Below are 17,150 nucleotides of genomic sequence, written 5' to 3'. Positions count from 1 at the left end.
CACGCTACGGAGGAAGTTATGTGTTAACTTCCTTTTACACTTGTATAACAGTGGCCAATGTCAAAACAAGACGTCGCCACACATCAGGAGGCTCATTACCAAGGCTGTCACTATTGAACCTTTTGATTATTGGTCAAATAATAATCAACACACGCACACGCACACTATTGCATTTATTTTTATTTTAATCTTTTTTTACGACTAAAATGCATTTTATTCCCATTTACGAGGGATGGACTTCAATCCTTAATCTGCATATTTTGGTGCTGAGTGTACGGCATAAATCTGGTGTACAGAATGTCAGACAGCAAAATGCTAAATGGTTAGCAATCGCGATTAGCATTAGCGCTTGCCGGCGATGACCATTTGAGGTCCAAACCGCTAACTAGTAGCATTCAGCTCACTCCTGCTTATCGTGTTACATGTACATTACACATCTGTCTTAAAAGTGTTTTTAAAATCACTTGCCGACGCTCGATAAAGTTTATCATTGGCGCAACACCGTGTCCATCTGCAATCAATGTCCGTGTGAAACATGGCTTCACGTGGTGCAAATGTGCTTCCGGGTGGAACTTTTCTTTCTTTGGCGTTTTATAAATTGATTCAAATGAAAATATGTACAACTCCATCTGCGGGAACATCTCAGTGTGCCAATGACAAACATTGTTAATCGAGACTCAAAAATGAGCATTTTCCTTTGCAAAGGCAGAATCTTCTCCCATGTAATTGCTTGTAAATCTCCACAGAGTCGACCGCTAGCAGACGTTTGGCTGCAGTCGCGATAAGGAAATCTTCCCGTTGGACCATAAAAAAATGTTTTTTTAAAAAAACCTGAGCAGAAGCAGAACCGAGCCGTCTCCTCTCAGATTTACTGGACTCCAGCGAGGCCGTTGCCAACCATTTTGGAGCCCGAGCAACTGCTAGACTCATTGGTTGACATTCAAAACTCAATCTGCTTTGGACATCAGCGATGCTGTCCGTCAAAGATTTAAGATCAAGTGCGGTTCATTCCCACAGCCCCCCTTCGGACCCAAAGGGGGCTCAGCAGCCTCGTTTCAATTCCACCCTCCATGTAATTATCGACTAGATCACCACAAAGGTGTGACTTGAACCGACCCAAAAAAAAAAGCATCGGCGAATGTCTCGTTTACACGGAGATGATAGAATTGATCCAGTTTCACTCCGACGCTGCACTGTGGCTCTCATTGGGGCAGCGGGATCCCGACGAATGTTTTTTGGGTTGTTTTTTTTTTTTGCAGCACGGAGGAAAATAATAATAATCATAATAATAATCATAATCCAACTGAAGTCAAATGCATGGAGACAGTCCACGCAGGCCGGTCACGGTTGTAACAGCAAAAACATTCGGTGCCTTCGTTTAATTGTACCCCGCAGAGCAAAACATGTGGGCAGGCTCAAGGTCAAAGTGTGGAGATTTTTCTTTTTTTTTTTCCTCCCCCAAGCGTCATCTTGACTTTTACGTCCTAAACTTTGACGTGACGACAACAACCATTCCAACTGCAAAATAAAACTGGCTCTGCTTCCCGGAGCCTAGCGGGGGCGGGGGCGGGGGCGGGGCGTCCTCCCGCGACACGGCCGCATTTTCGCCGCTCCCGGCAACACGCTTCTCCTGTCACCGGAGGCCGGGAGGCAGGACCAGGTGGAGCCGCCTCGCCGCCACAACACAAACTTTCGTCAATAAAAAATAAGAATAAACAAACAAGGTCTAAATAGAACTTCAGTCAACTTTTAGGTTGACATTAGCATTTCAATCATAAAAAGAATACTCAAAACAATTGAACAGCAAACGTGTTTTCATTTACAAGCTCGATGCATGTGCGAAAATAATATCGAATCAATTATAGGATCGGTTGAAATATTGTCAATTATTATAGCCTGCTAAAACAATTCCAGACCAAACGTGAGTATTCCTCTTTTTCAAACGCGTGACTAAAGCAGTCTTTACTATTATATCTCAATAATACAAATGACACATCCACTGAAACCGTTCAAGCGCAAAAGTACACTTTATATTTTTAGGTCGCGAGAACGGTTTAAATATGTCGGTAACATATTTGAAAAATAAATTCTACACCGAAAGTGATTTTGTTTTGAACGAAAACAATCCAAATGTTATTTAAAATACAAGTCAGTATTTTACTTGCAATAATGAAAGACTCTAAGAGCATACGTGATCTTCAAATATTCTATGATAATTGTATCAGAAGGGTCAACGTTACATTTTATTTAACAACAGGGGGTGGGGGGGGGGGGGGGGGAGATTTCCCATTTATTTGCATGTTTCGTAGCAACGGTGGCTTCAACTATTTGGCAATGTTATTGATTGATTTATTGATTGGGAATGGATTTACGACGACGACTTTTGTTATGTCTCGGCTGAAACTGACGCTTGATGTTCAAAACCGAGATAAGAAAGAATCAAAGTAGTCGAGTAAGAACATTTTTAATGATGTGATTATATTATAACTGGATTTGTTTTTCTTTTTTTTGTTGTTTTTGTTTCAAAGACAATGAAACATGGCCTGGGTCAATTTGACCCGGAAAAAAAAATGATTAGTGTTCCTGAGAAAGGAACAGAACATGAGTTTTAGGTGTGTTACGAAATCCATTCAGTTTGTTTTTGTTTTTTGTTTTGTTTTTTTCAAATTTTTTTGGCTATGCTGAATGAATATGAATATTCTTTTATGACACCTGCAAAATTTCGTCGTCGTCGCTGCTGCTGCTGCTGCTGCTGCAGACCGGCGACGATCCGGTTCCAGAATAGAGGGATGAAGGAGAAGAAGTTGGACAGAGAGAAGCCCGACAGGAATGGACTTCAGCCTCGTATGGATGTGTAAAAAGTTCAAACAGCGATTCTCAAAGTGTAAAGAATCGCAGAATTTACGTGATGAGAAGCATTTTAAAAATAAACACAAATACAAAAAAAGCAGCTTAAAAAAAAACGTTTAAAAACATTTTAGAAAGAACGTACATGGCAGGGAAGAGCGTTTTAAAGTGGAGATGTTATAAAAAGCATGTTTTTAACCTGGACTGAAAGAGACTGACACTTGGGGCTTGGTCTATACTCCAGGTATTTACTAACAACAATCCTCTTTTCTTTCCTGCCAAAATCAATTAATCAAAATCAATTGTGCTTTAATTGAAGAAAGTTTGGGCTCATCCAGTTATTATTATTCATTTTTTTTTAGACAGTGACACAACACCTCAATTCAACTGTCGTCATCTGGAGACAGCGCTATCTAGAACTGTCTGTCATCTGCATAGCTATGATCGTCAACATTTAGGTTCTGAAGAATTTGACCCAACGGAACGGGCTGAACGGAAGGGGTCCAAGAACTGACCCTTGAGGGACCCCATTGGTCATTGCCATTCGATGAGACTGAACACTTCCAATTATTTACGCTTAAAGTCTCCAGTGGCTGGAATATATCGCGCTGGGTCATTCCGGGGCTTTTCCACGCTGCAACAACGAGGCTCTCTAAAGCAGCGACGCCAGTGCGAAGGCCTGGTCCCCACGCTGGCTCTCACGTTGGACTTTCTTTTTCTCCCCTCATTCTTCTGCCTTCTCTCTGTGCCATGCGCACACTCACAGCCAACAACAAGGCGCTCTAAAACGGGCCCCGCTAGCTGACTAGTCGAAGGGAAGGCGCATTTTCGGGGTGTGGTCATAGCTAGCTAGCTATCAGCATGTCGCAACTGCGCCGGTTGTACTAAAGTGTTACTCGAACGACACGTGCAGTTAATAAAGATTTTACAACCCCAAAAAAAAAAGAAAAGTTTTTCCTATTTTGTCACTAGGAAGCACTTCATGGCATTTTTTTCTCCAATCATGTTGACTTGTCATAAAAGGTTCCTTAATTTTATGACATTCCAAATAAAGCTGCACAATATAAATACATTTTGATGCAACTCTGGGATCAAATGGAAACATGAATGATATCAATGATGTATAATGCTCTTTTTAAACAAGAAGTAGATGTTATGTCGTTAAAATACATATTGGCCAAGATGCTGTTTCAACGGCGCTTTTCACGCTAAATCGTGAAATCGAGGTTTGACCGAACATCGCAAGTGAACATAGCTGCAGGTTGCCCTTAATACAACTACAAGCGCTATTAAATCTACTTTGTTGCCAGGTTACCACACTTACATGTGTGTACCATCCATGTGTGAAGGGTAGTACGGGACAAGAACTCGTGTGTGTGTGTGTGTGTGTGTGTGTGTGTGTGTGTGTGTGCGTGTGTGTGTGCGTGTGTGTCTCAGACGAGTCCAAGTCTGAAACTTGAACCGCACACATCAACGCCTCCCAGCCCCGCAATTTCCTCCAGCTTGGCCACTTTTATTGGGGGCAATACACTCTCTTCACATTCACTCCACAGCCTGTCTGCCTGTGTGTGTGTGTGTGTGTACGTGTGTGTCATGAACACACACACAGACACACAGACAGACACAGACAGACACGGACAGGCAGATGAAAGAGGAGATTGTGTCTGAAATGAGCGGCAATAAAGTGCAGCGGCGGCGGCGGCGGCCTGTTCAGCCAAACGTTGATGCACTTCCGCTTTGTTGTGCATTCCGGCCTCATTGTCATTGGATCAACCTTTCAAGTCAAACAACAACAACAACAACAACAACAAAAACATCACGTGTAGTTTGCCACCTGACGTGAACCTTACATTTCTGCACACGTGTCTTACAATGACACGTCACCAGCGAGGCGAAAGCGAGCACATGCCGACACCCGCGCACCGCTAGTACGACTGGTGAAATACTACAAGATGAAGATAGCAGTACTCGTCCAGTTTTGCCTCACTAGTAGCATGCAGTTGTCCTTACCAGTATGCCAAGTCGCTCGAGCCGTGCGCTGAATTCAGTGAATTTTCTGACTAGTGAGGACAAAGCGCATACTAGTACATGAACCTTAAGCTGGATCTAAAGGACTTTGAAAAAATGCTCAAATGACTTCCGGAGGCACTAGTAGTGGGGAAAAAAACATTACTAGTAAGACTGCCCCCCTCGAGTCCCTAATCATTCTACTCATGCGCTATTCTACTAGTAGATGGATATCGAAAAAAAATACTCAAATGGCTTTCCATAAAGCCATATTTTAAGGTCCATGTACTAGTATGCACTTGTTGACAACTGGGTGCCACTACTAACATTATACAATTCTTCCAGTTAACATCCAGTGCTTCACTCGTAGTACTAGTCGCAAGCAGATGTCATCTAGTGCACAGTTTTGCCTCACTAGTAACGTGTAGTTGTCCGACTAGTGTGCAGAAATGTCATACAGTAGCGAAGGTTTGTGTGCTGGATGGCCATACTAGTCAAGACAAAGAGTGTACTAGTACAAGGTGGATATCGGCGATATGGAATAAATGCGCAAAGGGTCTTTCTCGTGAGTTCCCGTGTGAGATGAGCGTCCCGTTTCCGCTGGCGCTAGCAAGCAGCATATGTGATGAAAAGACGCGATAATAGAGCCTGATTGATTCCTCGGTGTCATTTTGACGACTCCGGTCGGCGCAGACCGGCGACGCAATTAACAGCTCGCTGGAAATGCAATTATGCAAATCAGGTGGCTGCCATGTATGAGCTATTTTATGTGTCAAATGTGCAACGCGGTGATATGAGCGATATAAAGCCATGCGCGCTTTTATGCAAATATGTCAAAGATGGCAGCAGAATGAAAGCATTACCGGGAGGGAGAAACACGATAAGGTGAATGCAATCGTTTGAAATGAACTGCCAGCATTATTAGAATAATAATAATAATACAATGAATTTGTTGGGATTTCAATACATTTTTTAAGATCGCTAATTTATTCGTGTCTTTGATTAAACTGGTAGAAACACGGCGGCAGCCAGCCGTGCCTGTCAAAGTCCGCCGCCGTACAAAAAGCCTTTAAAATCAAACATCTCTGTTACGTCATCAACCCAACGTTTTTCCAAAGGTGAGCGATACAAAAATGAGTTGAAAAAAAAATCGGTGTGTAGATACGGCTGCATTCATTCTGCAATAGAACATTAAAGCGATCGAGTTTAAAAAAAAAAAAAAAAAACAAGCCTACTCAAATGTCTCTGACCTCACTATTTTAACTTTATATTGTCAACAACAACAACAAAAAAACTTTCAGACTTTCAAAATGAGTGACAATTAGGCCACAGAACACGTATTAGTCTAAGAAGGAAATGTGCTCGTTGTCCGTCACTGACGAAGTCTGTCTGAAATTCGAATATGTTATCAAAAATTAGAGTTGGGAAAATATCTATGCTCACATTTGATTTTTTTTTCAAATTAATATACGGACCTTTTTCAAATGAACATAGTCACTATATCGCTATAAAGGGATTTTGATGTAGTGCACTCAAACGTTTACTAATCAGTCAAAAGAAAAATATTTTTTTTTACGTCATAGCTGTTGCACAAGTACAATTTACCGGATCAACATCAGCTGGTGGCCCTTCCGTGATAAATATTCTACACTTTAATAAAATAGAATAACAATACATTATTTTAAGCTGAGGGTATTTTACCTACTTAATACAAACAAGGCATTATGTGCAACTGCGGGTGTTTTGTATCGTATTTCATGGGTTTCTTTTACTGTGTCGGCGCAATGCATCAATTCAAATGTATTGCACACAAAAGTTAAACAAAAACTGTACCGACAATAAAAGTTTCAAAACAAACAGTTCTTAGATCGAATTCTATTAATTGCAAGTCAATTGTAAACTTAAACGCGACTAAACTGTATATGAAAGCAGTAGGACTACTTGAAAAGTAAAAAATGTACTATACTGGATTTAAAAAAAAAAAAAGTTTTAAACAGGCTGTAAGCATAGATACAAGCTTCATTCTAATACGATTGATTGAATTTCATTTGCACATTGTATTCGTACTTAATTGAGTGATTCTTTCACATACCACTAGAGGGAGCCCAGGTACCACTATTTGTACTTGAACCGCACTTTGAGAATCACTGCATAATCGATAGGAAGGAGTTTCCGCACGCAACTCCAACACTTCCTCTGCGGTGTCGAAGGCGACCCCCCACCCCTGGAGACGGCGCCCCCTGGAGGCAGGCACAAGCCTCCGAAACATCCGCCGCCGTGCAGTGCGCAGCAACTAGCTACGAGTTTAATGACATTTTAGGAGCTGATTCATGCCGCTCTCGCTTTCATCCCAGACCCGCCGGCGGGGGTTTATTCTAGGCCGATAAAGCAGCGAGGACATTTTAGGAGGTGAAATACGGCCGCTCTCAAGTGCTGGCTGCATGCAAGCTGCTCAGCGTTTTTTTTTTGATTTTTATTTTTTTTTCCAGGGCTCCAGATGGAAAACTCCGTGCAGTGGGCCTGATTGGTGGAATTTAGCAGCAAGAAGTGCTAAATTCCAGGGGGGTGGGATCGTTCGTGTTGAAATCAATCCGTGTTCAGTTCAAGTGCCGAGACATCAATGTGTTTATTGAATGAGATTTCATAGGAGTTTTCATTCAGCCAGCCAATAGGTGGCGCTGTTACAATGTGTGTGTGGCATGAAAGGGCAGAAATCTCAATGATCAAATTCTAATATATACCGGTACTGTGTTTTTAAAAAAAACATATTTTTAAGTTCTCCTATTGCAATGATCACTCTAAACGACAAATTAAATGTAACAATGCTACAGAGTCTAGAAGCTGTAAGCTATAAAAGTCATATTACATGATGATACTTTTGCATCACCACATACACAACAATGGGCAACTCATGGAACATTCATATTTATTTTGAATTAAAACGAGATCCAATCTTGCATATACATATTAGTTTGTATGCTCATATGTATAATTCATTTCTGGACATAAAACATTCCATACACGCAAGTGTCTGCATTGAAAATGAACGTGGAGGATGACAAAAAATAAAAATACCAAACTATCAAAGAAAAATATTTAGTGTTACGAAGGAAACGGCCAAAGAGGGGGGGGGAAGAAAATTAAAAATTTCAAAATGAATAAATCATTTTCAAATATTATGGGATGCATCTACTACACAACAAGAAGAAAAATAATATGATCATAACGGATACTTTGGTTGTAAATCTACATTTTAAAGTGCATCAAACAGCGAAGTTGCATTTGCAGATCACAACAAATGTCAAACTGTCAAGTTGGTCACTTTCAAGCGAGGGTGGTGCTCGCTCATTCATATTTCTGTTCATACAAACACAGTGGAAGCAGATGTAGCACACACACACACACACACACACACACACACACACAAACACAAACACAGCCTCGTTAGCGCTCTTATAAACGTCTCTGCTATTTCATTCAGTCTGTAAAAGTAGTTTTGGTGCGTGTGTGCGTGCGCGTGTGCGCGCAGCCGTCCGGCCTCCTATCACATTTGCGAGCACAAAAAGAATGATTTGATTTATTCGCTCTGGCGGGTAAATACAGTGCGGCCATGTGATCGGCGCCATAACCAATAGGCGGCTGAGGAGAAGGTAAGGGCAGGAAAAAAATTACTACCATTTTAGGGGAGGATGGAAGCCACTATACTGACCCATCTAAGGTTTTACAGTCGCCTTTAAGTGTCTTTTTTATTGAAATAATAAAATAAACATGTCGCTAACAAATTATTATTCCATGATGGGGCTGCAGACTGAGGAGCCGTACGGTGCGCATTTCCTCCCCGCAGGCTTGCAGGCGTCGACGGCGGGCTGCGCGAAGCCGTCGCGCGGTGGCGCGGAGGAGGAGGAGGGGACCCCCGGCCCCCACATTCCGGAATTTGCCCCACACTTTCCCAACAAGCAAAGCGGCTTGAACGGCTTCTCCCCCTGGACGAACCCCCCATCGGCGTCGTCGTCGTCGTCCCCGCCGCTGCAGGCCGCCCCGGGCGCGTCCCTCTCGGGGCTTTTCCCCCCGCACCACCTCCTCGGCCACCACCACCACCACCACCACCAGCAGCAGCAGCAGCACCACCACCACCAGCAGCAGCCGCCGCAGCCGCAGCCGCAGCCGCAGCCGCAGCAGCCCCCCTACTACGCCGAGCACCTCGCCCCGGCCTCGGAGGGCCGCTTCGTCCGCTGCTGGGAGGGCCCGCCCCCGCCCCCGCCCCAGCCCCAGCCGCAGGGCTGCCCGTCGAACCCCAACCCGAGGTTCGAGACGGTGAAGCCCGACGGCTCGCCTCCTCGGTCGCGCGGCAGCCCCGGCGGGGACTCCGGCTTCGCCGGCCCGGGCGCGGTGGTGCTCGAGCGGCTGGGGACGGCCGAGGAGCTGCGCAGCAAGCCGGAGCCCAAAAAGGAAGACGACGACCAGGACGAGGACGACGCCAGGAAAGCCCGACCGGTGCCGCCGGACCCAGGTACACATGCACGTCCAGAACCATATGGTTCTCCAAACCGTGTGCGTCTGCGTGTGCATGTGCAGGAATGCAGCCATATGTAAGGAAGTGTGTGTCAGGGACTTTTATGAGCCTATAAATGTCCCGCGGGCCTCAACGACATTGTATAAAACTTTATTGACCATTCAAATAATCAGAAGTTTTTTTGTTGTTGTTGTTGTTTTTTGCTGCTATTTCGCACGTTTCGCGCCACGCACGCACGCCGCACAGGTGTGGCGAACAACACGTCCACCTCATTAGGGACACCTGCACACGAAAACACTCAACTCACTCAACTCACTTTGTACTCAGTCAAAACTGCGCTGACAGCTCTTCCTAATTGTCCGCGTATTTTCTTGAAGCACACGACGGAGAAAAATACGAAAAATGGCTTCCAAACGTTATTAAATCAACGCGGCAAAACTCCGCATGACGACCTTTAAAAGCCAGAATTTGTGTGTACCTAATGAAGTGTCCCGTCATACGTTTCAATATTTTTGGACTATAAAACGATCTAATACGTGCAAAATATGTAATAGGAGGTGTGATTAAAGCGCGGAAGGACTATCAGTCACTTTTTAATATCTAAATAGAATAAATGAAACGAAGTGAAGCTGGTCGGTGAAAAAATTCAAGGTCATCCCAGTGCTATGTAAAAAAAAAAAAAAAAATACAATAAAATAAAACAAGCAATTAATTCAAGCAAATTAGATGTGATTTCGTATTACAGTGCAGTGGGTGAAAAGTCAAGTCCGTGAGAATTGGGTCATACAAATGCTTAACTATTAAATATATCGATGAAAGCAATTTAAATTAAAGCTGCAATTGTGTGTGCGACAAAGAGTGACAAGTCGAGCTCCTCACGAACATTTTTCATTCCGGTTCAAACATTATTTAGCTAAAAAAAATAAATAAATCCAAAAAAAAAAAAGCTGTTATTGCAATGCATAAAATGTCGTAGGTCATCCCAGTGCTACGTCTTAAAATATATATATAACATTTAAAAAATATGAATTAAAAACAATTTTTGTTTAGCGATGATACAGTATTGCAGTGCATAAAATGAAGAGTGACAATTCTTGCAAATCGGTGACCATTTTCTAGATGATCATAGTGCTCAATAGTAATAAGAAAAAAAATACAAGTAAAAAAAATAAATAAATCAATTAAAGCAGTTTAGAAGTACCATTTACATTTACAATCCACATTTTTAAAATACAACTGTGGTGCTTTGGAAAAAAAAAAAAAAAAAAAGAGTGAATAGTCAAGTGAGCCAGTGAGAATTGTCCAGGTCATTCCATGTGAAATATAAAAAAATACATGATATAAAAACTATTTGAATGAAAGCAAATTGATATTTAGCTCTAATAGGACATTTCAGTCAAGACAATACAGTAAGTGTGCGTGCCAACAGATTGAAAACTCAAGATGGTGAAAGAGAATTTTCCAGGTCATTCAATGTGCTAAATTAAATTTTTTTTAAAAAATCACATTAAAATTACATTTAAAAACAATTGTTGTGCCATATGGCTATTTTAAAATATTCCAGTACCTATACTAAAAGAGTGATGAGGTCATTGGGAATTCTCCAGGCCATCCCAATGCTGAATACAAATAAATTGTCAAGTTGTGTATAAAACTGACAACAATAACAATCCGAATTAAAGCGCTTTAGGTGTTTTTGCTGTTTAGCTCTTACAGACGATTCCATAATCACGACACAAAGATGTGCAAAAAGCCCGAAAAGTCAGAGGAATTTTCCTGCACGCCATCGTGTTGCTAAATACAAAAAAAAAATTATAAAAATAGCTGCGAGGTGCTTGGTGTGAAAGATGAGCCTCGTGTATATTTGTTGCTCTGAGCTCCCGGAGGTCCAACACCAGCCGTATTTTTTCACCCGAGCCAATAATTTTTTTTTTCCATTTTTTTGACTCGTCAGGATTTATAACTGCACTTCCTACAAAACCTGACAAGATGTTTTTGCACGGGGGGCAAGCAGGGAGGCCGAACGGGAATATAAAAAGAAATCGATAGAGACATAATCATGGCTTGAGCTCCGGTGAGCCCAACAGCCAACGTGTCATAAAACGTCTTCCTGGGGATTGTTTTGGGGAGAAAGTCATTTTCCGGAGCATCGATGAAAGATTTTGTCCCGTAAATAGGTAGCAAATGGATTTTTTTTGCTCAGGTAACTTTCAAATTTGTGTTCATGACAATACGCGGTAATTACTTTGAAATTGTGGTAAAATACTTTCCCTATGGCTCCTTTGTTAACATATACTTTTTTTTTTTTTTTGTACGATTAGAAACTAGATTCTTGCAACAACATGCCCAAAGTGTCCGAAAATGTGACGAAATTTCACGTTGTGTCAAAATTTGGGCAAAACCCTTTTTGGAAAGAGCTCGCAAAAGTGATATGGCCAAAGTACTTCGAAATGACGGCACTCATGTGCTTTTACGAACGTACACTTTTTTGTTACGATATCCAACTCGATTCTTGCAACAATAAGCCCAAAGAGCTCCGAAAATGTGACAAAATGTGTCCCAAAAAATACAAATAAATAGACATCGTACAGTAGGGCTTTGAGTAGAAACTGTCCGAACTAAGGCGGAGGTTCGCTAAAGTGTGCGGTAAGCGTCGACACTGACACGCTCGAATGCAAGCTACGTTTCAGATGAGAGGATGCTGTCCTCTCATCGACGTGTTCTCTTGACAATTTAGCAGGATTTTGTCCCCCACAAAAAAAAAAAAAAAAAAAAAAAAAATGCACATGCCAGTCTAACCACTGAAATTATGGTAAAAGAACGTAGCACTTAAGTCCACGTGAATGCAAACTATTTTCTGCCTCGTCGCCGCGCCGGAAAAGGCTGTCCCTTCTTGTCGCCATGTTCTTGTTATCATTGTCTTGGATTTTGTCCAAGAAACATAAAACGCAAACTCGTTTTTTTTGGGGGGGGGGGAGGGCTCGCTCGACAATGTACATTAAGGGATGTTTTGAAAATAACATAGCCTAACCACTTTCAAATTGCAGTCAAATGTTTCGGTAATATATCAGCGCGTAGCATGTCGGCCATTTTTGTGGACTTGATCGTGGTAGACCTCACCATTTTTGTTGAGTGGAGACGCTAGGTTAGCTCATATCTATTTACGAACACATTTTTGCGTGTGATTTCCAACGACAGTCTCGCGTGAACACGTTGCACTTTTCTGGCAGAAGTTTGCGCATAAAGTACGGCAAGAAGCCAAAATTGCTCAAAATAGCGGAAATTACACATTTTTGTGGCATAATTACACATTTCCCCACATAGCATGTCGTCCATTTTTGTGGGATGTATCGTGGCAGACTTTGCCATTTTCATTACGCGCGAACACACACTTTTTGTACGATTCCAAACTGTATGCTTGTTACAATACACCTAAAGTGCTCGGAAAATATCCAAATTGGCCTAATTCGTAGAAAACGTATGAGAAAAGTGTTAGGAAATAATATACCTAAAGTATCTGTGTAACAAGTTTTGTAACTGTCCTCTTAAACAATTATGCCCAAAATGGAAAAATATTGTATAATATGACTTTTTAGGTGAAAAGACGCTAAACTGATTTTGTACCAAAATTTTTTTAAATCAAATAAAAGACTACATTGGTAACAACATTTTTGACTTGAAACAAATGTGCATTAAGTGATGTTATGAAAACAACATACTTTGAAATCATGGTAAAATATTGCGGTTAAATATTCCCGTGCAGCGTGTCGGCCATTTTGGTGGAATGTTTTGTGGCAGTTTTGTGACTCGTCATTTCTGTTTTGTCTGGGGGAGAAGGTCATATTGTGAATTGTTCTTTTTTTGTTTTTTTTCCTCCCCCACCGCAGAGAACCCGTCGGCCAGCTGGATCCACGCCAAGTCCACCCGCAAGAAGCGCTGCCCCTACACCAAGCACCAGACCCTGGAGCTGGAGAAGGAGTTCCTGTATAACATGTACCTGACCCGGGACCGGCGCCTGGAGGTGGCCAGACTCTTGAACCTGACCGAGCGCCAGGTGAAAATCTGGTTCCAGAACCGACGTATGAAGATGAAGAAGCTGATGATCCGGGAGAGGAGGAGCATCAATGAATAGGGATAAGGGATAACGCAGGGGTGGAAAATCCAAATGTAAAAAAAAAAAAAAAAAAAAAAAATCAAAATTAAAAAATGATTTTTTTGGAAGCTTCTCCTCAAACCTCCACATGCAAGCTGAATGGACGACGTCACAGGACTTTGAAGTTTAAAACAACAACAACAACAACAAAACATTACGAACTAAGATGGAGACATCCACACTGTGACACGCTTAAGTCCATGTGAATGCAAACTATATATTTTTTTGCTTTTATCCTCTTTGTTGGCATGTCGTTGTGAGAATTTAGTAGGATTTTGTACCAAAAAAAAAAAAAAAAAACGCACTAAATTTGTTGCAATTTTTTTGGGAGGGCTAACTCGACAATGAAATGGGAATGAAGTTGTGGTCAAATATTTCTGTGCGGCATGTCGGCCATTTTTACGCAACGTTAGGGCTCACGTCCATTTGCTAACGTACACTTTTTATATCGTTTCCGAATAGATCTTTGCAAAGAGCATGCCACAAGTGCTCCGAAAATGTGGCCAAATTTTGCGCTTTTGTGTGTGAAACCCATCTGAAAAAAAAGTTATGTTAAGTTTTTTACATTCTCTGAACAGCATTTCGGCCATATTTGTGGAATCCAATGAAAACATTCCGACTTGAGTCCACAGAAATGCAAACTAGATTTTGTTTGCCTCCGTTCCCCAATTGCCACGCGAGAATTTAGTAGGCTTTTTTTTTTTTTGTAACTATTGTCTTGTCGAAAATTTAGCAGAATTTTGTACAAAAAAAAAAAAAAAAAAACCATGCACTAAATTAGTAGCAAAGTGTCATTTCTTTGGAGGGTTAACTTGAAAATGTGTATGAACGGATGTTGTGAAAGTAACGTACGCTAACCTCTTCAAAATTGCCGTAAAATATCCCCGCGGGCATTTTTGTGAACTGCACGGTGGCAGACGTCGCCGTTTTCATGTCCGTTTGTTCATAATAGCAGCACTTACGTTTTGTACCGATTGCCACTAAATTCTTGTGAGAACACTTTTCCAACAACATTTTGTGATGCATCGTACTTTGCAAAACAAAAACAAAAAAAAAGGTCACATCCATTTATGAATATTATTCAACTTTTTGTACAATTTCCAACTAAACTTTGTAATGGTAAATGGTAGGAAATATGCCCAAAAATTCTTATTTGAAAAAAGTAGTCCTTATATCTATGAACATAATTTAGTGGTTAACTTTTTATTGTCTGATTTATGACACACTGAAATTTAATTTTGTACATGATGTGATGTATTGTAATTAGTAGAAAATCTATTTGAAGAGTGTTATGTCAAGAAATATGCAACCAAATTACAGTAAAATATTATTAGAGCATTTTCTGCACAGCACGTCGGCCATATCTATGGAATGCATCACGACAGGCCATTTTTGCGTGTTTCGGAAAAATACATTTTGTAACATTTCCTACTAAATTTTTGTCATGACATGCGGCCCCCCCCCCCCCCCCCATCCCCCTTTTTGTCTGTGGGAAGTATGGTAATTAGTAGAAAACTTTTAACGAAAATGTTAGGAAATGATAGCGCCCCATATTGGAGATCATTGCTTCTTGGGCTAAGCTTTTTTTTGTGCAATTTCCTACTAAGCTCTCATCACGTGTCGCCCCGTCAACACAATTTTGTATTACTGTATAGTGTTGTATTTAGTAGAAAACTTTTGACAAAATGTAATGTATATTGTCAGGAAACAGTCCAGTCCATCGCCATTTACACAGGCGCAGTCACACACTTTTTTTTTGTTTTTTTTGTGTCCAATTTCCGACTAAATTGCCCTCATAGAGGCTCCGCGTGCCCCACCAGTGATGTCACGACTCAACATGTATGATTTATTTCAATGTAGAAAACATCACAGAAAGAGCAACATGCTGAGCTCGCACCAAAAAAAATGGGCTAAAATTGAAATGAAATGAAATTCTCATTTCAACGATGGACTGTGTAAATATGGAGCATCTGAAGTTAAATTAGGTGACATGTGCATGGGTGGTTATTGTTTGTTTTAGAGACAAAAAAGGCGCATTCACTAATTCTTCATATTTGTTACTAAATTGCGCTTCAGCAGTCATCGTTGATTTCATCGTCTCTGTTAAATGTGACAAATAGTCGGTAGGACAGACAGTAGCATCACTTTTGGTGTGACGCATTTCCACAATATATATGTGAAATTGTCCTCGCCGCCATTTCCCAAAGGTCAAGTGACATGCGGACATAATGAGTCCAATTTATGCCACAGTTAGCATGTGACCCCCGACATGGATAAAAATGCAGCCGAATGAAACGGGAAAGACATACCGACGCGGCTCTTTGTCTTCGTCACGGCCGCTAACGCTACGAGCTAACCGCTGCCGTGTCGTTTGTGTAAACGAGCTCAGAAGGCACGATTTCGTAGACGAGCTCCAAAAAAGGGCGCGATTCTCGACGACGTCGACACAAACGGGCGACCGTGATGGAAACCACATCCCGGCAGTTGGTTAGCATTAGCACGTGGCAGAGGGTCGGCGTTAGCACCCGCACATTGCACCATTAGCGAGTAGACTCGAAAAGTGCAAATTAAAATGATATGAGACGTTCTTCCTTCGTCGTTCGCAGGCTAAAACTAGCTTGTCGTGTATTCATTGTGCTTGTGAGAGGAGTTGCACGGCGGAGAGGCAGGATACGTCGCGGGCCGGTCGCTCGATTGGCCAGCGGCAAACAACCGTCCGGACCGATCAACAATTTTCTGATGAAGCAAACGTGGATGTTTTGGGAACGTGGGAGGAAGCTCGACTCCCCAGACAAAACCCTTGCAAGCGCAAGAATTGAACTCAGAACCTTTGAGCTGCCAGGCAGGATGCGCTAACCACGAGCTGTGCTAACCTACGCAAATGTTATTCCTTAGTTGTTGTGTTGATATTGTTACTCTTATTTATTGTTCTAAAATCCACAGAAAGGATGTTTTTACTCCACCGACCGCCGTCATTGCTTTAAGCCAAACCACACGCAAACCAAAACGTTATTGAGAAGCAAACTGTTTGTTTTGAAGCGAGGATTTGTGGTTGCAAAGTTTCAACTGAGCCAACGTTTTCCTTTTTCTTTTTCCTTTTTTTCCATGTGTAATCTAACGGGCATACGTGTTGTAGTTGTCATCGTCTATTTGTTGCAATTCACACAAGCGCGTGCGCACACACTGTGGTTGCTAGGTGTCAGCTAACAACAACACACCTGCTGATTTGGGTTTTTGGTTTTTTTTCCTCTTCTATTTTTGGATGCACAACGCAACACAACCCCGACAGTGTGTGTGTGTGTGTGTGTGTTTGTGTATCTTCCATGTGACACAACTGGAGCCCAAATGTCATGATGTCTGTTCTTTTTCCCCCTGTTTTTTCTTTTATTTTTATTTTTTTAAATGAAATAAAAGGTGCATTACAACCTCATTGGTGCATGCATTAGTAATTTCTTTCATCATCGTTTTGATAATTTTGCTTGTTTTACATTTTTACGATAAAAGTGGTTGGCATTTTTTTACACTTGTACGACATATTTAAAAAGACGGTGTTAAAAATGACAAGTAGCGTTTTTTTTTAAAATGACCCAAAAGTTTTAAATATGACAAATACCGTTAAACAAAAACAAA

At 41.5% G+C, this 17,150-nt stretch overlaps 1 protein-coding gene across 1 annotated transcript; it reads left to right on the top strand.

Moving 5' to 3' along the window:
- The first annotated feature begins 8,514 nt into the window (after window positions 1–8,514).
- On the top strand, window positions 8,515–16,940 carry LOC133485773 (homeobox protein Hox-D9b-like). Its single transcript, XM_061790035.1, has 2 exons — window positions 8,515–9,364; window positions 13,255–16,940. The coding sequence occupies exons 1-2, from the start codon at window positions 8,623–8,625 to the stop codon at window positions 13,497–13,499; spliced, it is 987 nt and encodes a 328-aa protein (XP_061646019.1). The 5' UTR covers window positions 8,515–8,622; the 3' UTR covers window positions 13,500–16,940.
- The last annotated feature ends 210 nt before the right edge of the window (window positions 16,941–17,150 follow it).

Source organism: Phyllopteryx taeniolatus, chromosome 11 (genome assembly GCF_024500385.1).
Source record: "Phyllopteryx taeniolatus isolate TA_2022b chromosome 11, UOR_Ptae_1.2, whole genome shotgun sequence".
In the NCBI taxonomy this organism is placed as follows: Eukaryota; Metazoa; Chordata; class Actinopteri; order Syngnathiformes; family Syngnathidae; genus Phyllopteryx; species Phyllopteryx taeniolatus.
Note: the sequence above shows the minus strand (reverse complement) of the source record. Positions and strands in the feature narration are given on the sequence as shown.